At 34.6% G+C, this 22,972-nt stretch overlaps 10 protein-coding genes across 10 annotated transcripts; 7 read left to right on the top strand and 3 right to left on the bottom strand. All coding sequences in view use genetic code 12, as the record gives it.

Moving 5' to 3' along the window:
- Positions 1-579: 579 nt before the first annotated feature.
- CEF3 (translation elongation factor EF-3) lies at positions 580-3,732 on the top strand (the record flags this gene model as incomplete). The annotated part of the gene is made up of 1 exon (XM_002548335.1): positions 580-3,732. One exon carries the CDS (start codon positions 580-582, stop codon positions 3,730-3,732), a length of 3,153 nt encoding a protein of 1,050 aa, XP_002548381.1.
- Positions 3,733-4,483: 751 nt separating this feature from the next.
- Positions 4,484-6,247, top strand: SPO1 (putative carboxylic ester hydrolase; the record flags this gene model as incomplete). The annotated part of the gene is made up of 1 exon (XM_002548336.1): positions 4,484-6,247. One exon carries the CDS (start codon positions 4,484-4,486, stop codon positions 6,245-6,247), a length of 1,764 nt encoding a protein of 587 aa, XP_002548382.1.
- A 426-nt stretch (positions 6,248-6,673) lies between these two features.
- CTRG_02680 (glutathione-disulfide reductase) lies at positions 6,674-7,375 on the top strand (the record flags this gene model as incomplete). The annotated part of the gene is made up of 1 exon (XM_002548337.1): positions 6,674-7,375. The coding sequence occupies one exon, from the start codon at positions 6,674-6,676 to the stop codon at positions 7,373-7,375; it is 702 nt and encodes a 233-aa protein (XP_002548383.1).
- A 2,018-nt stretch (positions 7,376-9,393) lies between these two features.
- Positions 9,394-10,764, top strand: CTRG_02681 (uncharacterized protein; the record flags this gene model as incomplete). The annotated part of the gene is made up of 1 exon (XM_002548338.1): positions 9,394-10,764. The coding sequence occupies one exon, from the start codon at positions 9,394-9,396 to the stop codon at positions 10,762-10,764; it is 1,371 nt and encodes a 456-aa protein (XP_002548384.1).
- Positions 10,765-11,354: 590 nt separating this feature from the next.
- Positions 11,355-12,890, top strand: GLR1 (glutathione-disulfide reductase; the record flags this gene model as incomplete). The annotated part of the gene is made up of 1 exon (XM_002548339.1): positions 11,355-12,890. The coding sequence occupies one exon, from the start codon at positions 11,355-11,357 to the stop codon at positions 12,888-12,890; it is 1,536 nt and encodes a 511-aa protein (XP_002548385.1).
- Positions 12,891-12,975: 85 nt separating this feature from the next.
- Positions 12,976-13,296, bottom strand: SMD3 (mRNA splicing protein; the record flags this gene model as incomplete). The annotated part of the gene is made up of 1 exon (XM_002548340.1): positions 12,976-13,296. The coding sequence occupies one exon, from the start codon at positions 13,294-13,296 to the stop codon at positions 12,976-12,978; it is 321 nt and encodes a 106-aa protein (XP_002548386.1).
- A 1,645-nt stretch (positions 13,297-14,941) lies between these two features.
- On the top strand, positions 14,942-18,325 carry ZCF20 (Zcf20p; the record flags this gene model as incomplete). The annotated part of the gene is made up of 1 exon (XM_002548341.1): positions 14,942-18,325. One exon carries the CDS (start codon positions 14,942-14,944, stop codon positions 18,323-18,325), a length of 3,384 nt encoding a protein of 1,127 aa, XP_002548387.1.
- A 304-nt stretch (positions 18,326-18,629) lies between these two features.
- On the top strand, positions 18,630-20,423 carry CTRG_02685 (uncharacterized protein; the record flags this gene model as incomplete). The annotated part of the gene is made up of 1 exon (XM_002548342.1): positions 18,630-20,423. One exon carries the CDS (start codon positions 18,630-18,632, stop codon positions 20,421-20,423), a length of 1,794 nt encoding a protein of 597 aa, XP_002548388.1.
- Positions 20,424-20,515: 92 nt separating this feature from the next.
- On the bottom strand, positions 20,516-21,085 carry FYV5 (Fyv5p; the record flags this gene model as incomplete). The annotated part of the gene is made up of 1 exon (XM_002548343.1): positions 20,516-21,085. One exon carries the CDS (start codon positions 21,083-21,085, stop codon positions 20,516-20,518), a length of 570 nt encoding a protein of 189 aa, XP_002548389.1.
- A 132-nt stretch (positions 21,086-21,217) lies between these two features.
- CTRG_02687 (uncharacterized protein) lies at positions 21,218-22,600 on the bottom strand (the record flags this gene model as incomplete). Its single annotated transcript, XM_002548344.1, has 1 exon — positions 21,218-22,600. One exon carries the CDS (start codon positions 22,598-22,600, stop codon positions 21,218-21,220), a length of 1,383 nt encoding a protein of 460 aa, XP_002548390.1.
- Positions 22,601-22,972: the final 372 nt, after the last annotated feature.

Raw genomic sequence — 22,972 nt, forward strand, 5'->3', positions numbered from 1 at the left:
CTGCTGTAGCTTAGATCTCTTCTTCTCAGCAACGTGCTTATGAGGTTATAATTTTTTTTTTTCTAATTCAAAAAGAAAAGAGAATTGGCTAATTACTTGCGGATTATTATAACCACTAAATATCCATAGTCATTGGATGCTTATTGATTAAGAATACATAAATTCACAATTACTTTACTAATGAATACCAGACACCATTGATCTTATCAATGGTTGGTTAATTATATACCGCAACAATTTCTCCTTTTCTCATTCCGTCCCCTACTAAAAAAAAAAATGAACGGCCTAAATAATTAAAAAAAAAAAGAAATACACCTTAACTGCATACTGCATAGTAGAGTAAGAGAAATAAAAAATTTTTTTTGTGCATCTTCTTACTAACAGAGAAGAGAGACAGAGAGAGAAAGAGAAAAAAAAATTACTGTATTGTACAGCTGGTAATAGTTAAAAATTTTCACCCATCACAATCATCAACTCACCAGTTCCATAGAAAAAAAATTTTTCTTCTTATTCATCTCTTTTTTTTTAACACTCTTTTTCTTCTTCTTCTTTTTCTTTTCACTAACAACATTTTGGAGAATGTCTGCTGCTAGTGAATCTCAATATTCTACTGAAGTGCTTTCCGAATTATTAAGCAAATTGCAAGTTGCTGATAACAAGGATGAAGCTGCTTCCAACATTGCCACCTTCTTGAACTCATCTATTGTTGAACACGATGTTCCACTTGAATTCTTTGAAGATTTGAAAAAGCAAGTCAAAGCCAAAGACGCCAACACTGTCATTGCTGCTTTAGATGCTTACAAACACATTGCTTCCACTAATGGTTTGTCTCCATCCGTTGAACCATACGTTGTTGAATTGGTTGGTGAAGTTGCTACCAAGGCTGGTGACAAAAACAAGGATGTCCAAACCGCTGCTGCCAGCGCTTTATTGGCCATTGCTTCTGCTATCACCCCAACCGCCGTCAAAGCTATCTTGCCAAAATTGCTTGAAAACTTGACCTCCACCAACAAATGGACCGAAAAGGTTGCCATCTTGAGTGCTGTTTCCCAATTGGTTGACACTGCTAAAGATCAAATCGCTTTGAGAATGCCTGAATTGATTCCAGTCTTGTCCGAAGCTATGTGGGATACAAAGAAAGAAGTCAAAGAAGCTGCTACCGCTACTATGACCAAATCCACTGAAACCATTGACAACAAGGATATTGAAAGATTCATTCCTCAATTGATTTCTTGTATTGCCAAACCAACTGAAGTTCCAGAAACCGTCCACTTGTTGGGTGCTACCACCTTCGTTTCTGAAGTTACCATGGCCACTTTGTCCATCATGGCTCCATTGTTGTCCAGAGGTTTAGCTGAAAGAGACACTGCCATCAAACGTAAGGCTGCTGTTATTGTTGATAACATGTGTAAATTGGTCGACGATCCACAAGTTGTTGCTCCATTCATGGACAAATTGTTGCCAGGTTTGAAATCCAACTTTGCCAACATGGCTGATCCAGAAGCTAGAGATGTTACCAACAGAGCTTTGACCACTTTGAGAAGAGTTGGTGCCGTTGGTGAAAACGATGCCATCCCAGAAGTCTCCACCGCTGGTGATATTGAAGTTACTTTGGGTGAATTCAACAAATTGGTTGGTGACAAGAAACTCGCCAAGAGATTCGATGTTGCTTTGAACTATATTGCTGCCATTGCTGGTGACTTGATTGACGAAAGAGAAATTCAACCAGAAGCTTGGTTGCAAAACATCTTGCCATTCGCCACCATCTTCTTGCACGAAAAAGAAGCTAAAGAAATCATTGAAGAATTCAGAAAGAGAGCTCTTGACAACATTCCACAACCACCATCTTTCGAAGATGAAGAAGATGAAGGTGAAGATTTGTGTAACTGTGAGTTCTCCTTGGCTTATGGTGCTAAGATCTTGTTGAACAAGACCCAATTCAGATTGAAGAGAAACAGAAGATACGGTTTGTGTGGTCCAAATGGTGCCGGTAAATCTACCTTGATGAGAGCTATTGCTAACGGTCAAGTTGAAGGTTTCCCAACCCAAGAAGAATGTAAGACCGTCTACGTTGAACACGATATCGATGGTACTCACGCTGAAACCACCGTTGTTCAATTCGTCATTGAAGATGGTGAAGTTGGTTTGACTGAAGCTGTTGTCACCGCTAAATTGCAAGAATTCGGTTTCTCCGATGAAATGATCAAGATGCCAATTCAATCCTTGTCTGGTGGTTGGAAGATGAAATTGGCTTTGGCCAGAGCTGTCTTGAAGAACGCTGATATCTTGTTGTTGGATGAACCAACTAACCATTTGGATACCGTCAACGTTGCTTGGTTGGTCAACTACTTGACCACTTGTGGTATTACCTCCATTATTGTTTCCCACGATTCCGGTTTCTTGGATAACGTTACCCAATACATTATCCACTACGAAGGTTTCAAATTGAGAAAATACAAGGGTAACTTGTCTGAATTCGTCAAGAAATGTCCATCTGCTCAATCCTACTACGAATTGGGTGCCTCTGATTTGGAATTCAAATTCCCAGAACCAGGTTTCTTGGAAGGTGTTAAGACCAAACAAAAGGCTATTGTCAAGGTTTCCAACATGACTTTCCAATACCCAGGTACTACCAAACCACAAATTCAAGACATTAACTTCCAATGTTCCTTGTCTTCCAGAATTGCTGTCATTGGTCCAAATGGTGCTGGTAAATCCACTTTGATTAACGTCTTGACTGGTGAATTGTTGCCAACCTCTGGTGAAGTTTACGTCCACGAAAATTGTCGTATTGCTTACATTAAACAACATGCTTTCGCCCATATCGATAACCACTTAGACAAAACTCCATCTGAATATATCCAATGGAGATTCCAAACTGGTGAAGATAGAGAAACCATGGACAGAGCTTCTAGACAAATTAACGAAGAAGATGAACAAAACATGAACAAGATCTTCAAGATCGAAGGTACCCCAAGAAGAATTGCTGGTATCCACGCCAGAAGAAAGTTCAAGAACTCTTACGAGTATGAAATTTCCTGGTTGTTGGGTGACAACGTTGGTATGAAGAACGAAAGATGGGTTCCAATGATGTCTGTTGACAACACCTGGTTGCCAAGAGGTGAATTGATGGAAACTCACGCCAAGTTGGTTGCTGAAGTTGATATGAAGGAAGCTTTGGCTTCTGGTCAATTCAGACCATTGACTAGAAAGGAAATCGAAGAACATTGTGCTATGTTGGGTTTGGATGCTGAATTGGTTTCCCACTCCAGAATCAGAGGTTTGTCTGGTGGTCAAAAGGTTAAATTGGTTTTGGCTGCTTGTACCTGGCAAAGACCTCATTTGATCGTCTTGGATGAACCAACTAACTATTTGGATAGAGATTCCTTGGGTGCTTTGTCTAAGGCTTTGAAGGCTTTCGAAGGTGGTATTGTTATCATTACTCACTCTGCTGAATTCACCAAAGATTTGACTGAAGAAGTTTGGGCTGTCTTAGACGGTAGAATGACCCCATCTGGTCACAACTGGGTCCAAGGTCAAGGTTCTGGTCCAAGAATTGAAAAGAAGGACGACGATGAAGAAGATAAATTCGATGCTATGGGTAACAAGATTGCCGCTGCTAAGAAGAAGAAGAAGTTGTCTTCCGCCGAATTGAGAAAGAAGAAGAAGGAAAGAATGAAGAAGAAGAAGGAATTGGGTGACGCTTACGTCTCATCCGATGAAGAATTCTAAGTTTGATTTACTTAGTTTTTCTTTTTCTCCCCCTCTCTTCATGTTGGCGAATCTGGACAGTTTATAAATCATTAGCCAGCAGTCGTTGTTTTTTTTTCCATCATGAAAAACTTCATCATTTTAGTATTTATATACAATTATTATTTGTTATTTTGTCATTAGTAATATAAGAATAATAAAATTTTTCAAAAAATATTCTTTTTGTCTTTTCCTCTCTTGTTTTGATGTCTTGCGTAAAAAAAAAATTCGTGCGTTGGTTAGACAAGTTTATACAGAAAACTTTGCAACCAGATTTTGGAAATCAAGACGTTATAAATGATTGTGTTATGGTTGACAGTTTTCATACATCTTGTGATTTCCATAACATTCTATACAGATACAAACAGGTTGTTGTATAAGAATTGTAGCAACTTTATTGAACGTTCAATTTGGAACTTATCATATGCTCCATTTACGATTACATGTCCCATAACCAATCTCATTCGTCAAGCCAACAACGTACGTTCAAAATTAGCTCACAATTGTCCAGTTTTGGTAAAAGCCTTCATATAAATAATATCTAACATATTATTAGTCTTTATGTCAGGAAGAGCAGAGGTATATTTACAATCGTAATAAGAAGACAGAACCAGCCTTGAGATCATTGTTATATCGAAATAAAATACCCAATTTTGATATTGACAATTTTTGGAGAATTAAAACAAAACCAACAAGAATTGCTATTGCAATATCAGGAGGAGGGTTTAGATCTATGTTGGTTGGAAGTGGAGTTCTTCTTGCATTTGATGACAGATATCCACATTCAATATCACCATTATCTGGATTATTACAAAGTACAAGCTATATTGGTGGAATTTCTGGTGGATCTTGGCTTGTTATGAGTAATTTCATTAATGATTTCGAACCAGTACACGTATTGAAAGATGGTGGATGGAACTTTAATGAACTGTTACTACATGGTGTACCAAATTTTGATCCTAATGATATTCCACAAGACAATAGCGAACACCAAGCTAAAAAACCACAACGGAAACAACCAGGGGTGTTTAATAGTTTATGGGAATTTTTTAGTGGGGATAGGATAAAAAATGAAAATAAAGGGAATGGATCTACAATTACAACTTGGGTAAGTAAGTTATTCAAGTCCAATTCCAAATCACTTGAAGATGTTTACACAACTTTGAAGGATTACTTAACATTCTACAAAGAACTACTAATTGAGGTCAAGGATAAGAAGAAAGCTGGTTTCCATACATCTTTCACTGATTATTGGGGTAGAGCTTTGGCCAGAAAGATATTCAAGCCTACAGTACGAAGTCCCGGAATAACTTTTACAGCAGCAACAAGAATATTGCCGTCGTTTATTGATTATGAACAACCATTCCCAATAATTGGAACCATAGAAAAAGATCCTATTAATCCAGAATCATCAACCAACTTGGACTCACATTGTTTTGAAATCACTCCATTTGAGTTTGGGTCATGGGAGTCGTACTTGAATGCATTTATTCCATTGAAGTACCTTGGATCATCATTGAAAGCAGGAAAAGCGACAAACCTTTCCCTGGATGGCACATTTGCCTATTGTGTTTCTGGTTTTGATAATGTTGGATTCTTAACTGGTACGTCTTCTTCGTTATTTAATCATATCTTTGTAACTGTTTACAAGTTACTTGAAAAATTTCAACTGGAAACAGCATCCGCCATTGAAAGTATACTAAAATCTCTTGGGTTGAGTACAGAATGGAATTGTTTCAAAACACCCCATTTCCATCCAGATTATGCATTATTTTCTCCCAATCCTTTCTTTCAATATGGCCCAAACACTAGCATTTCAAATAGCCCTGATTTATACATGGTTGACGGTGGAGATGATGGGCAAAATATTCCATTTCATCCATTCTTAAATTCTGCAAGACAAATTGATATAATATTAGCATATGATATGACAAACGAGGTGAGCAACTTCCCCAATGGCACGGTACTCCAAAGAACATCACAAAGATACCAACAGACAAACAATAACCAGTTTCTGATTCCATATTTTGAGGTACCAAATGGAGCAACAAGTGACCAATGTTACAAATCTATTTTTCCCAAGGTTCCTACTCCGGAACAGATACTCAAACATGATTTGGGAAAATATCCAATCTTTCTCGGATGTGATATAGTTCAGGATTATGAGACTTTGAACGTTGTAGATACAAGTTTACTTCGGAGAAACTATCTTCCTCCCATCATAATATATCATGCAAACAATAACTACGGATACCCGTCCAACACGTCAACTTTTCAATTAAGTTACAATAAAACAGAAGTTGATGGGATGATTTCCAATGGGTTTAATCTTGCAACAAATATGAATAGTACGGCCTTTGCAGTTTGTTTGTGTTGTGCTATGTTAAAACGTGAATTTGACAGAATATCACTCCGAGTCAATCCCCTTTGGAATAACGGATTTGTTGTACCCAAATTTTGCAAGAAATGTTACAAAGCATTTTGCTGGAGGGAATAATAACTCTTGCACAAAGTAGAAAAATTATTCTTCTTATTATTATCCATACAATTACGATCCTAATTGATTACTTTGCTTGAATAAAATTATATATTCAAAAAGAAATGCAGAGATGGAATTTCAACATCATGTAACCAAGGAACCTTACACAGAATAACACGACAGCAAAACGAACAACAATCTGAAAAAAAAAATATATTCAAATACCAAAAAAAAAAAGCTAGAAGAAAAAGAAAAAAAAAAAGAGAAAGAAGAGCACGACAATCAAAATACAAAAGACAAAAAAAAGTGAAAGAGTAAATTAGAATAAGATTTCACTCTATTTCAACTTCTATTAATAACAATTTTTTTTGTCTGTTTGTTTGCTTCTTCTCAGTTTATTTCAACGATTTAAGAGGAATAATTTATTTTTAATTTAGTAGAATTATGGCAGGTGTTAGACATTTAAAAGTGATAGGGTTAGCTGCCTTCATTGTTGGATTGGTGTTTATTTTACATAGAACGGGATCTAACGCAGCATCCTTGGTCCATGCTCAAGCATCAGATCAAGCACCAAATAAGAACAATTTGAAATCTAACAATGGACCAGGTTATGCAGATAACGACAACAAATTAATTGCGAATAATATTTTGGATTCAAAGAATGATGATAAAATGGATGCCAAAATCAATCAAGAGATATCAAAAGAAAAGGAACCAAATGAAGATAATGTTGAGAACAAGAAAGAATCAAATTCAAATTCTGATAACAGTGGTAAAGAATATGATCCTGTTGCTGATTTGATCAAGATTAGATCCTTATCTCCAATGACTATTTTCAGTAAATCATATTGTCCATACTCCAAAAAGATAAAGCATTTATTGTTGAACATATACCAAATCACTCCAGAACCAAACGTTGTTGAATTGGACAAGTATGAATTTGGTGCTGAATTGCAAGCATATTTACATGAAAAGAGTGGTAGAAGAACCGTGCCTAATGTTTTGGTTGGTAGTTCACATGAAAGTAGAGGTGGTTTTGACGATTTTAACAAGTATCACGAAGATGGTGAATTGATCAAATTGTTGGTTGAGTGGGGTTCAGGAAGATTACAAGTTCTGAAAAATGATGCTCCTTCGAACGTCTAAGATGATAATGTTATTAAAGCATAAGAAGATACAAGTGAAGATATATACATATATATATAGAGAGAGGGAGAAAGAGAATTCATTATTTATGCATACAATATGAGTGCTGTAGTAAAGTAATATCAAGGGTTACATGACTTTTAAAATAGACTTCTACTGTAAGAAACAAATAGTAATAAACTAAGAATATACCCCGTTTAATATAGCAAAAAGGTTATATACATATTCTACTATACATACATAGTGATTGATTTAGATTAATCATATGCTTTTAATTGTTTTGTTTTGTTTTTTTATTTTATTTTGATACAAATTGTGTGTATTAAATTATTCCTCTAATATTACAAAAGAAAACTCCTTAGAATTTAGAGAATTTCTTGGATTTAGAAGCACCAGCAGAAACTTTCAAAACGTTGAATCTAACGGTTTTGGAGATTGGTCTACATTGACCAACAGTGACAACATCACCTTCTTCAACTCTGAAAGCTGGGGAAACGTGAGCAGCAACATTCTTGTGTCTCTTTTCGTATCTGTTATATTTTGGAACATAGTGCAAGTAGTCTCTTCTGATGATGATGGTACGGTGCATTTTGGTAGAAACAACAGTACCGGATAAGATCTTACCTCTGATGGAAACGGTACCAACGAATGGACATTTTTTGTCAATGTAAGAACCTTCAATGGCAGCTTTTGGGGTTTTGAAACCTAAACCAACATCTTTGTACCATCTCTTGGTCTTTCTGTTAGCCTTAGCCTTTGGGTTGGTGAAAATGTGTGGTTGCTACAAAAATAAATTAAAATGTTAGTATTCAAAATTAATTCATTTGATAATTTAAAGTCAAGTCTTGATTGGTTTCTTTTGTTTCTAGGAGTCAACTTGTGAAAATTCTTACTGGGATGGACTTCTTTCAGTCATCTTGGAAAAATTACATTGCCCTGCTTTTTAAAACTCTTCAATAGTTACATTCCACTTAATGATTCCATTACACGGTGGTCTCTCTTTCATAAACTTATTCTCCAGTCTTATTATTTCTTTTCATTATTCTTGAATTCAATACATCCAATCGTGATTCTTCAATTTGATATTTCCCAGAAACAATATAAAACTAAACAAGATTCATGCAATGGTATTCTATTTACAAACCTTTTGGAAAGCTCTTTCAGATTGAACAGTTAATTCGGTAGCCATGGTTTCTTAATGTCCTAATACAGTTTCTAAACCTCAAAAAGTATACTACTTGAAAAAATTTCAGTTTTTTTTTTTTTTCTCATTCTGTCTCTGAGGCTGTTTGCTAGTCTCTCTCTCTCTGTCTCTGCGGAAGTTGGTAGTGTGTGGTGAGAGAGTGTGTGTGGAACCAAGCCAGTGCGACACCACCCGCGTAGGAACCATCTCTCTCGCGGTCCCTTGTCGGGGCGTGTACGATTTTCAACTTTGTTTATTGTTAGTGCGCACTTTGAAATAATACTGAAAATGTAAGATAAAGAAAAAAAAAATCACACTGAAAGTCGCACCAAAGGTATTATTGTTCCTGTATATACTGTAGGGCTGTAACCCTAACATTGACAACTTGCACGTGATTATGTATACACAAACGCATGCACGAATTATTCCTAATTAGGAAATCCAATTGACGTTTTTGTTTTTGAAATTCCCAAATGGTACAATAACGACATAGAGAAAGCAAACAAGTATCGGAAGTAAAGAAAGGGAGAAACGAAAAAAAAATTAACTAATTAAACAAAAACGAAACTGAAAAAGAAATTAAATAATTCAATTCAACTATAATAAACCGTGTGATTATTATTCATCCATTGGTATATCGTTTCCCTTTGATATATTTTTAAAGCAAGTATTAAAAATTGAACTGGACAAACTACAGAAAAAAAGAAAAGCCAGTAGTTATTATTTTATTGTTATCTGTTATAGTCGGAAATATTACCAACCAGAAGAAGGAGGATAATTCCTATCAAAACCAGCACATACTCCAGTTGAATTAATAAAACATTATAGAACGGCCATGAATTTATCAGATAATTATATCCTTCCGAGATCGCGGACTTCTTCAACCATGTCCAATAAGTATAGCAGTCTACCTAAATTCAACAACCCACATCATCAACACCAACACCAACACCAACATCTTTCCAATTCACAATCTTATCCATATACACAATCCAGAGTATCTTCGGCTAGCGATATGCATTCTATCAGTGGATTTCCATATAATAGAACAATTAGTTCATCCTCTTCGATAATTAGTACACCAAGTAACAATATCAAAAGATTTCAAAGACAACGACAACAAGAGAACCAACAACATCAAGCTAAGGCTAACCAAGCTCCGCGTACTTCTCGAAACACCAGATTGGTTAAGTCAAAACTTTTGAACTTACAGCAATCACTGAAACAACAATTGATAAATAAAATATCTGAAGAACTGCCGAGGTCAGGTATTAAACATTATCATGGTGACAATCGTATGAAATTCCCACCTCATTTTGCCTTAGGTAAACCTGAAAAGAGTTCATTTGATTGTAAGATATATTCCAAGTCAGTTGTTCCTCATAAGAATAAATTATTCACTCCAATTAGAGAATCTCAACTCAATGCATGGGAATCAGCAGAAAGTGTTACACGAAATCTTGTATTTAATAATGATTCGTCCGATGACGAGAGTGATGATGATTGTGATGAGACAAAGAATAATGATAATGCAATAGTTTCTATTCCAGGATACACCCAGGGAGAATTAGATATGTTATTCAAGTTTAAGAACTTGTCCAATCAAGAAGAAAAGAAATTATTGTTTGATTATAAACGCAAGTTTTTATCCCAACAAGAAAGAAATCTAACTAATAGTGGTGATACATCACTTTCCTATAGGCGCAGCTTACAGATTAATCAAAAACGGGAGATTATTTCTAAAATGTTTAATAGTAACATTAACAATCTCAATTTAGAGTATATCACAAACAACTCGAGTAATGCAGAAGATATACTCCAGGTTATAAGTCTTGACACTGAAGAAATGAATTATCTATTGGAAGAAGATGGAAATTTTAAATTATTGCAAGAAGAAGTGAAACAGAATGTATTCCATAAAAAATTAATTGCTAGTAACAATCAAGTAGATGAAAATGGGAGTGGGCATTTCGACTATGATAGGTTTCAAAGTTTGACTAGTAAAAAATTAGATAAAATACATGATGCTTTTGTGAGACAACATGAAGAGGATGATAATAGCAATGACGACTATCGTGAACCTAGTTTCTATAGTGATGATATTTCCAATTTAGAATTGGAAGAAGAATTGCTACAGTTCACAATTGGTCATTTAAGGAAATGTATCAAAGAAACCGCTTATGAAAACACTGGTGTTGAAGAGTAAACTTACTATTTGATCATTATCGTTTGCATCCGCTTTTACATATATTTGCTGTTATAGAATATTGGCTTGTTCCTTCTTTTTTTTTTAATTTTGCATCCTCTTATGTACGATGTGATAATGCATAATTCAGTTCTTTTTCTAGAATCCACGATCTTCTTATTGAGATTGTAGTTTGGCTCGTAATTGTTGAACACATGACAATACAATGATAATTAAAGATAAAAACGTCATTGGTGTGTGTTGTGTATAACCAGTTGTGGTATTTTAAGCGCGGCCTTAGTAATACAAAGCAAACCCCCGACCCCCGAAACTGCAGGTCTATACCCGCGATAAATCAAACTTTGATATTCTTTAACTTTGATAAAAAAATCCGCAGTGGCCAATATACACATTACTAATCGCAAACAAATGAAGGCGAGCCCAACAGCAAAGGAGAGAGAAAGAGAGAGAAAAAAAATGAAAGAACCTGCGTACATACTTAGAATTTGTAGAATGTATAAAGAACCATCGAAATTTCCATACAAGATATTCGAACACTTTTAGCTTTTCTTTTCTTTTCCTTTTTTTTTTTTTTTGCTTTTTCTATTTTGATGTTTAATAGACAATTCTTGACAAAATCGAATATAAGATTAACTCAATTAACTAGACAATTATCAACAATGCCTCCAGTCAATCCAATAAAGAACTTTGATTATTTAGTCATCGGTGGTGGATCCGGTGGGGTAGCTTCTGCTAGACGTGCAGCCAAGTATGGTGCTAAAGTATTATTAATTGAAAGTAAATTCAAGAAATTGGGAGGTACCTGTGTCAATGTTGGTTGTGTCCCAAAAAAAGTCATGTGGTATGCTTCTGATATGGCCCATAAGAAGGAAGCTTTGTATTCATATGGATTGAGCAAAGATCAAGAAGAAGTCAAATTTGGGGATTTTGATTGGTCCTTGATCAAAGAAAAGAGAGATGCCTATGTTACTAGATTGAATGGGATCTATGAAAATAACTTGAAACGTGAAAAGGTTGATTTTGTATATGGATTTGCCCAATTTCTCAATGAAAATGGTGATGTTGAGGTCACTTTACTGGGGGAACAAGAATTGCCATTTTTAGAAGAAGGTAAATCATACAACCAAGGTGAAAAGTTGGTTTTCTCTGCTGATAAGATTTTAATTGCTACTGGTGGTACTGCTATCATCCCACCTTCTGTTCCAGGATCTGATTTGGGTATAGTTTCTGATGGTTTCTTTGAATTGAAGCAACAACCAAAGACTGTTGCCATTGTTGGTGCTGGTTACATTGGGGTTGAATTATCTGGTGTCTTCCAATCTTTGGGTACTGAAACTAACTTTATCATTAGAGGTGACACTGTCTTGAGAAGTTTTGATGAAATTATCCAAAAAACCGTTACTGATTACTACGTTGATAACTTGGGTGTAAAGATGCACAAGCAATCAGGTGTTGTCAAAGTTGAAGGTGAAAAGGATGGAAAGAAACTTGTTCACTTGAAGAACGGCACCGTTCTTGAGGTTGATGAATTGATTTGGACCGTTGGTAGAAAATCATTAATCGACATTGGTTTGGATAAAGTTGGTGTTAAGGTCAATGACAAACTCCAAATTGTTGCTAATGAATACCAAGTCACTGACAATCCAAAGATTTTCTCCCTTGGTGATGTTGTTGGTAAAGTTGAATTGACTCCTGTTGCTATTGCTGCTGGTCGTAAATTATCCAACAGATTGTTTGGTGGTGAAAAATTTGCAAACGACAAATTGGACTACAACAATATCCCTTCGGTTGTTTTCTCCCACCCAGAAGCTGGTTCAATTGGGTTGTCTACCAAAGAAGCTATTGCTAAATATGGTGAAGAAAATATAAAGATTTACAATTCTAAATTCACCGCCATGTACTATGCCATGTACGATAATCCAAAAGAAAAATCACCAACTGTCTATAGAATAATCTGTGCTGGTCCAGAAGAAAAGGTTGTTGGATTACATATTGTTGGTGACTCCAGTGCCGAAATCTTGCAAGGTTTTGGTGTTGCCATTAAAATGGGTGCAACCAAACAAGATTTCGACAACTGTGTCGCTATCCACCCAACTTCCGCAGAAGAGTTGGTCACCATGACATAATTTACTCATACTTGATTATATTAAATAGAAAAAAAAAATGAAAATCATAAATGTATATTAACGCTGTAGTAACCCTTGTATTATTCTATACTCTCTTTCTCTTTGGTGGTGGACCTCTGATTGGTGGTTTTGGTTTGTCACCAGGTTTCATAAAAAACATAGGAGCATTCTTTAAAATATCAGGTACGGAAACAAATCGTATCATTGACCCACGAATAAATACTTGGTCCATATGTTCTACCAGTCCTGATTTACCTTTGGTTACTGTTGCTTCATATAGTGAGAGGTTCATGTTATCTTCATTTTCTAGTAATTTGCCTCTGTAAGTATCGCCATTGGTCAACTCTATTGATATCACATGTCCTTGAGCTTCATTTAATAGTCTTACTGGTATACCTGCTGACATTGTGGGAGATGTGGAAAAATGCTGGGAATGGGCTGCAAAAATATATATATATATTACTAAATGAAAGTCGTCACTATGTTATTTTTCGTATATAACAACTTTTATTTTGTTTGTCTTCTCATAATCGGCGATGTGAATTTTTTTTTTTTTTTTTGTTCTCATTTGTTCGGTTCGCCATAGGTACACGACCTCGACTGAAAAGCACATAACCTTAAGCATAGGGGCCAAAAAGTACAATATAGAGAGACTAAACCCACAAACAGAACAAAACTAACAAAAAATGGAAGTTAGAAAACCTTAAATTGTGCCGTTTTTTTTTGCTCATCTGGATATTTATTAATGGGTGATGCTACAGGTTGCCAATCACCAGAAACAAAAGTCATTCGTCAATTTATTATGGAGTTTCGGATACTTTTGATGCAAAAAAGAGCCTATATATAAGCCACATGTACAAAAATGCATTTAGATTCGGGGAGATTACAATTTTCCCGAAGTAGCACAAGTGAATTGGTTCATTGGATGTTCTTATACTTTTGTCATCGGCATAGAAAGCCTACATCTTTCTATTAATAAAACGGGTATTTCCTTTTTGTTTTTTAGTACGGACTTGCATCAGAAATGGAAAGATAAATCCAGAACTATCATGATATAAATTAAGTAGTTATTAAGAGCCCACAACTCTAACCGAATCTTATTGTATCTTTATCAATGTCATGATGCGTTTGCAATGTACCAAACTCCAATTCTTATTGGATGGACATATCGGGAATGTCTAAATTTTAAAATTTTAGAATTTTTTAATTTTCTTTTGCTTTTTCTTCTACGTAACTCGAGGGTGCAAAACCTAGATGGCACACAAAAACACGCAATAGATTGTTAAGATATACCTTAATTAGCTCACAACTGAAATGCCATACGATTTTGAGAGTATTTGTGCATGAATTAAACAATACTAGTCTTTGTATTATGTTACTTTCTCACTAGCCCTCCCTTCCTCTATTCTGCTCCTCCTCCCCCCCACTAGCATATACCGGATGATAATATAGCCTTGGTTGCAGTAATGCAAGTATATGATTAGTAATAAAGTGAACAAAATCAAGATAGACACCAACCTTGGCAAATTGACAAAGAGACAAGAGTATAAAAGTTTTCATGTCTCCTTTGATTTTATCATCGTTTATTATTTTTCTTTCTCCTTCTCTCTCTCTTTTTTTTTCCGTTAATTATTGTTTTTAGTTTTATCAGATCGATCAGTATTCAAGTTTTCACACATCAACAAAGACATTAACCAACGATCATATAGACCCTTTACAGCGTTAGAGATTGGAATTTATTATTGTTATTAATAAAAGTCGTTAGTATTGCGCAAATCCCAAGTAAACGATATTCGGAGCTCCCGACTTCACAAAAACGGATTAGAACATTGAAGCAGAGGCTGACCTAAAAAAAAAATAAAAGAGAAGGGAAAAAAAATCAAGAAAATTCCCGTATCAAGCAAATTGCATTCACCACAACTACACTGTTCATTACTCATAACTACTATATTGTCTATATTTCTTATACGGACACGTTGAATTCGATAGCGTCTACAGAAAAAAAAAAGTGGTTTTTTACGTGGACTTGAGTTCAAGAAATTGAAAACATTATGGGTCCAAGCATTCTTAAACTAGAAGAGTCCCCCAAGCCGGTCTCGAAAGTATCTAAGCCAAAAAGACAAAGAAGTAGAGTGCCTGTGTCCTGTTTGGCTTGTAAAAAGAGAAAAGTCAAATGTGATAAGGGGAAACCAGCATGTGGTGGCTGTATAAGAAATGGTGTTGGTCATTTATGTGAGTATATTTATCCTCACTGGGTAGATAAGGGCCAGAGCGGCTCAGCGTCAGCTTCTTCACCTGCAGGCCAGCCGTTACTTTCTCCTGTCAAAATTGAACAAACTAATGAATATAAGGCACTTAAGAACCAAAATGAAAAAGTAATATCCAACCAAAGAAAGGAGATTGAAGATTTGAAGAGACAACTTCTGGTTGTACAACAATTGTCGCCACCTCGCGACGCTCAAGGAAATGATCCCACAGGAAATGATAGATCATATTTGGCTAATGGTATTAGTGTTTTAGGGAAATTAAGTCCACTAACAAACTATTCACTTGCTAAGATGGAAATCCTCGAAGAATATAATGTGCTGCCAAATAGCACGTGGAAGAATCCTGCTTCTATTGATAATTTAGATATATATTCATGGGTTAATATCATCAAATTGGATCCACAGTTGACAACGTTGTGGTTTAAGATAACAAATTTGCAAAAAATGTACCACATGTACAAGATAAACAAACTTAAAAATGGTAGTGATCGAGTTAAGAATGCTTCACAAGGAAAACCTTCCTCCAATTCTTCAGCTGGAAAGGTAAATGAAATTGATTTCACACATGCATTTCTAGAGAATTCACCTAATATTATTCCACAACAAAACTCGGGTAGTGACCACAAGTGTCCCGTCATTGAATGTGACTTTAATCTTATAATGGATGATATGTCATCTCCAAACCAAAGTCCCAAAAATGGCTCTACAAAACAAAAACAAACTCAACAGCAAGAACTGAAACAACTCCAGAGTCAACAGATGCAGGGATTAGAACTGGAACTGGGACAGAAGCAGCAACAAGAACGACAACAAGAAAAAGAAGATGTTGAAATGTGTCCAGAAAAACTACAGCCTGGAGGAACAGAGGGACAAGAACAGATGACATGTCCGATGTTCAAAAATGATGTGGTTCACAAATCTAAAGCGTTACAATTCAAATTGCAAAGTTTGTTTGATTCATTCTTGAATTTAACTAGAGGTTGTAACTTAGGTTACAATCAAATGATATTTTTGATTGATTTTTATTATCGGAGTGATTTATTTGACAGCAAAATGTTACTTTTATTTTACAAGCAGGACATTCTAGATGTGGTTCAGAAGGGTATGACTGGTGAAATTTTACTCAATTTGCCAAAGGGGTTACATGAAGATATTTATTATCAACTAAAGGTCAGTGGTATATATTTATCGATGCTAGCAACTATAGTGGAAACAAGTTTAAGTTATTTGAGAGAATCACTTAGAACAGGTGATTGTGATGAAGTTGCTCCTTCGTTTAGAGCCCAGTTCCCACATGAATTAGCATATTTAGGTTTGGGTTCTAAGCAAACCAACATATACTACATCTGTGAAGATTTACTTGGTAATGCAGATATGAATTTTGATTCATTGGCTTGTGTTGCTTTGTACATGACGTTCTTGAATAAGATTATCGTTGAATACAACAGCCCTGGAGGCTTGTTCAATGAACCTAGGTCGTCCTTCACAAAACTATTCACCAATTTGTTGGAGATTATTTTCGCTCCATCATCTCATTTGGAAATCTGGAAGAATCCCGAGCTTGTTGAATTTGGCACACCTCAAAAGAAAACTGTCAAAGCTTTAAGATTGCATTTGTGTCATTTGTGGTCCAATTTGATTAGAATCTCCAATATTGCTACGTTTAATTTTATTCCCATAATAAAGTCATCTCCAAAATTGGATGGTTTATTGCAGAAGATGTTTTCGAAAATTGCTGTAGTTGATCTGTGGCAATATCATTTAAAGTATTTAACATCTATTGGTGAAGGTCAGTTAATTATTGTATTACATGTTCATTATTTGATTGCTGAAATGTATTCGGCCTTGCGATTTGGAATATTAAATATTGGGATTCCAAAATTGACGGTTTCAAATTTGGATATTATTATCAAACAATGCTCCACTTGGTTGCAAGATGTGGGACTAGAGAGAGTTTCGGAGATTAGAAGATTGGAAATTGTGTACATGTTGTCTTACTCACGATTATTTTTGATGTACATTTTGCTATTACAAGGTGAAGACTTGAACAACGAGGGAATGCTTGGACATATGGTTTTACCAGACATTGTGTCGAGATTGAATCAATTTGTTGAACTTTTAAAGAATGGTAGTAATCAATCGTTGTATATTTTCCTGGCATTGGGTGAATTGATAACTCGTACTATTCAAATAGTCATTGCAGTGTTAGCAAGAATAAAAAGTAAAAACAGCTGTTTCAAATCACACCAGACATTGTATGAAGAACAAATTTCCAAAGTAATAAAAGAGGTTTCTTCAGTATTGGAGTTTTTACAAAATGTTACTCCTAATCGTGGTAATGAGCGATTGGTGAAATTGTCTAAATTATGGAAATTCTACCTTACATTTGTTAATTCAAGCAATAGTGAATCCAAATCGGTTAATTATGCAAAGCTTCATGCATCAGTTCCAGAGTTCCAGCAAAAGAGTTGTCCTGTTGCAGATAATTCAATGAATCCTGCTCCTGCGCCTTCATCAATGAGCAATGAGTTTACAAGGTGTCCAATTTCACATATAACGAGCCCAATGGCTGAAGAATATAGCGGTGGGAAATCGGAGGATGCTTCATGTGGTAGATCGTCTAATATTATACCTCCAATCGGTGGTTTTGGTAATAACTACACTTCAAATTCCAAGAGACGCAAGTGTCCATTTGATCATACAACTATGATGAAGAGAATGCCTTCCTATTCCAATGCTATTGAGTCAAATATGAGAGAATACAAAACTTTCAGTCCAAGTCCTTTAGGTAGTACTGTTCCAATAACTTCTCCGATGGTTAGACACTCTGATAGCACAGAAATATTACAATCAGTCCCATCATCTACCCCACCTCCAAGACAATTCCCATTACCATCCATGTTGGCGCAATCTCAATCACAACAATCACAATCACAGATGCCTCCACAACAGCAAGAGATGGATTTAAGATCTGTTACATCCAGTATATCTATGTTTGCTCCCGATGATTTAGAATTATTTAACCAATTTGGTGATTTCGATTTGGACTTTTTACACAATGAGAATCTTTTGGATCATATTGGCAATAACAATAATATCAAGATGGAAACCAGTAGTTCCAGTGATAACAATATTAATAACAGTAATATAGAGAACTTCTTTCAATAGGATTTTGTTTAGTGTCATTTTTTATTATTTTAATGTATTAATGAGTTCGATGTTATATCATAAAACAGAGGTTGATAAAAATTATCACAAGCATTTTCTCTGTTCATGTTTGAATAGACTCTGTGAGGTTGCTACCATAAATCGCCAACTTTTTATCACAGAATCGCTAACCACGACGGAAATTGGTGGGAAGAAAAAAAAAAAGTACTGAAAAAATAAATCTTGTCATTTTTTTTTCTTTCTTACATGTGGGTTGAATTACTACTATACTATACACCATATAGATTTATTTCACTAGTTCATAATGATTAGATCGGTATTGAATTCGAAATATGTAGTGGGAAGAAGTCGTATTCATCACAATCTAGTTGATGCCACATTATTCAGAAAGGCTGGTGTATTGACTACTTTACCTCCACGAAAATATCTATTCAGCAATCAATATCAATGTTTTAGACAATATTCTACAACTCCAACAACTACCACTACTAGTCCTCCTCCTCCTCCACGTAATTCGTCAAGGTACTTAGGTTTATTCAAGTTTGGTATTATATTGGGACTTGGAGGTACTATATTATTCTACACTAATGATTCCTTCAAGCATGCGATTCTAACTATTGATAGAGTTAATGTGGTTACAATAGCCATGATTCGTTGTTTTGCATTATATAAAGAAACTTTAGGGAAAACTTATAAAGATGAAGCTGAACGTCATAAAGCCTTAGCGGATACTCATAAACAAGCAGCTGAGATCACTTTAAAAGCATTAGAAAAGAATGGTGGGATTTATATTAAATTAGGTCAACATATTACTGCTTTAACTTATTTATTGCCTCGTGAATGGACAGATACTATGATTCCATTACAAGATAAATGTCCAAAATCATCTATGGAAGAAATCGAGAAATTGTTTGAAAATGATTTAGGTTTAAAAATGAATGATGTTTTTCTCGAATTTAATCCTGAACCTGTTGGTGTTGCTTCTTTAGCGCAAGTTCATATTGCTACATTGAAAAATGGTCAAAAAGTTGCTGTTAAGATCCAACATCCAAGTTTAAAAGAATTTGTTCCCCTTGATGTTACCTTAACTAAAATGGTATTTGATTTGATGTATAAAGCTTTCCCTGATTATCCTTTGACATGGTTAGGTGAAGAGATGCAAAATTCTATATTTGTTGAATTGGATTTCACTAAAGAAGCTGAAAATGCTGAAAATACTGCTAAATATTTTGCTGATTATGAAAAGGAAACAGCTTTACGTATACCTAAGATTGTTCAAGCCCAACCAAGAATTTTAATTATGGAATGTGTTCAAGGTGAAAGATTAGATAATTTGAAATACATGAAAGATCATAATATTGATCCATCAGAAGTATCAGCTTGTTTGTCTCATATTTTTAACAACATGATTTTCACCCCTAATGTTTCGTTGCATTGTGATCCTCATGGTGGTAATTTAGCCATCAGAAGTTTACCAAGTACGCTGAATGGACACAATTTTGAAATTGTATTGTATGATCATGGTTTATATCGTAATATTCCATTGGAAATGAAACGTGATTATAGTCATTTCTGGTTAGCTGTATTGGATAATGATGTTCCAAATATGAAGAAATATTCCCTGAGAATTGCCAATCTTCCAGTAGATGATGATCAAAAATTTAGAATCTTCATGAGTGCCATAACTGGAAGAGCACCAGAACAAGCTTTGAATTATGATATTTCAAGTAGAAGATCGCATGATGAAATCAAACAAATTCAGAATCATGTTAATAATGATGGAAATGTTCTTGAAGATTTGATGGATATTTTGAGTAATATGCCAAGAATGGTATTATTGATTTTGAAAACTAATGATTTGACTAGAAATTTGGATGAAAATTTACAAAGTTCATTAGGACCTGAAAGAACTTTTTTGATCATGACCAAATACTGTGCCAAATGTGTTTATGATGAACGAAAGGAATCAATAGATAAGACCTTACGTGGTTTGAAATGGCTCACTGGTACTGTTTCCAATTGGTGGAGTTATCAAAAAAGATTAAGTACTTTATACTTTTACGATTTCTTCTTGATGATTAGAAGATTAACTATTTAGATAGGATAGTGTTTAGAAAGAAAGAAAGAAAGAATGTTATTTATTCCTGTAAATATATATATGTATACATTATTATACAGAATGCAAACCTACTAGTTATCCATATCCTTTTTAATCTTATCCAAGAGATTATTGATTCTTGGACCCATTAATGGTTGACCTTTTGTTGTTGTCTTTTTGAATTGCTCTTTTCGTAAAGCACGTTCTTTGGATTTAGTTTCAATTGTTGTAAGTTTCTCTTGAACTCTTTGCAATTTTTGTCTTCGTTTTTCTTCTTTACGTTGTTTAACTATTTTAGCTCTTTCTTCAAAATTTATTCCTTTCTTTTGAGGTCTTGGTCTATCTTTTCTGGTTTCATCTTCATCATTTGAATCATTTTGATTATCTTCAGGTCTACGATTCTCTTGTAGTCCTTCTTTCTCTAATAATTTGAAATAGTTCTTTCTTAATCTTGCTCTATGAGTCAAAGCTCTCTTTATATCTTGTGATTTAGCTTCTCGGCGATCAACGAATTTCTTTTTATTATATGGTTTGTTTGGTGGCATCTTTGATGTATGATAGTATGAATGCAAGAAGATACTGTATAATAATTTTTTTTTTTTTTTTGAGAAAAAAAAAAATTCTATGAGATGAAGTGGATTTACATATCCAGGCACGTGCATTCATGCACACTGAAATATACAAGCGAACCCCAATTATTATTTTTCAATATTATTACAGATACAATAATACATACCCTTACACACACACACACACATATATATATATATATATATATAAACACGCTCTTTTCTTTACTTCGACAGCTTTATTCCACCAAGAAGTCTTTTAAAAATAGATTGTTTCTTTGGTTTTATTCGAACATCGTGATACGAAAGTTGTTGAGATTCAGTAGGACAAATGGTCTCTACTGGTGTTGTTGGTTCTTCATAAATAGGTGAGCTCATTTGACTACCTTCACTATCACAAATAGAACCATTTCTTGTAGCTTTCCCCATTGAAAAAAAGGATTGGTTTGAACTTCTTGAAGATATCAGCATTTTCCTTGGGGGTTTATATTGATAATCTGAAACACTAGTATTGGTATTGGTAGTTGTTCTATTTAATTGTAAGTGGTTTGTATCTTTCTCCTGAAGTTTGTCAAAATCTTGAGATAATAAGTCATAAGCAATAAATTCTAAAAATTTTTCCCATGTTGCTAAAGCATCATTTTGTTTATTACCTGACATTGCTTTGATATTTGAACTAATAACATCAAGTAGTTTTTCGTAAACAACATAACGAAGATTTATATCCAGACAACTTTTAAATAATTTATCATGCTCCAATTTCATTATTCTAAAGTAGTGATAGTTAAATTCTGTGAAATACACGTAGTATAATCTTTGTAAATGGATGGTCTCTTCAGAATCTGTGATCTCTTCAGTATTAGGTTTAAGGGTATGGATATTAAATAAAAAATACTCCAATATTTCATTGTAAAAATTCTTCAATTGTTTCAATGAAGGTAAATACTCAATATAGTCTAGTGGAGATTGTAAACTTTCAAATTTCATTTCTTGAAAAATATTATTCCAAAACTGGTCACTTTGTAAAATTGACTTGATATTTTGCTTATCATTAAAATCAGGTATTGCTTCTTCATCTTCTTTGGCCTCTTTTTCATCTAAAGGTAATCGAGGTAGACTTTTTTCGGCACTTTCTGTCAAACAAGCAATTTTATTCATATATTGAAGGTTATAATCCCCATTTACGTTTCTTTGATTTAATCTAAATGAAGCAACTGAATTATAATTCAAATCTTCAAAATAGGTGTATCTTAACATTTCCAAAGATTTCAAATCAAAGATATGTTGTTTGTTTAAGTTTTCATTGAATTTTGCATAGGGAGATGACTTTATTATTTTTAAACTTTCATTATACTCTAGCAAGGAAACTTTGAATGCGGGATAAATATAATCAATATAACTGTTGGTACTGATATCAAACACTTTCTTCTTTCTCTTCTCTTTGCCTCTTGTAAAACTAGATGAATATGAAAGTGGGATTGATCGAGAAGATGAAGCAACAGAAATAGTTGATGGGGCATATGATATACTACTCTTTTTATTAGATATGGATTTCTCCAGTGTATATCTTGAACAAGCTTGATCGTGTAATAATAAAAAGGCACTCATGTTGTTGAAAGGCGAAGTTGCAAAATTTAGTGCAAATGTTGCCACAGTACAAAATCAGGAGAAACAAGAAAAAAGAAATAGTGTAGATTTCTGAAGAGAAAACAGTGACAAGATCTGGTTGTTATATACTACACATTATAAATCGGACATAACCTCCTGAGAAAGATTTACTCTGGATGAAAAAGGGGGAAGAAAGATTCAATGAAAATTTTCAGTATGAACTATAATCAACAACAAGCGTTAATCCTTCCCATTGTTCTCTGTCGTTGTTTGTTATATGCTTGAGCGTCAAATATAATGGAAAACAAAAGGACCCGTTCTTTTGGTAAAATAGGGCGCATAAGAGCACTCCCTACCGCGGCCTACGACCCA

Source organism: Candida tropicalis (genome assembly GCF_000006335.3).
Source record: "Candida tropicalis MYA-3404 genomic scaffold supercont3.3, whole genome shotgun sequence".
Taxonomy (NCBI): domain Eukaryota; kingdom Fungi; phylum Ascomycota; class Pichiomycetes; order Serinales; family Debaryomycetaceae; genus Candida; species Candida tropicalis.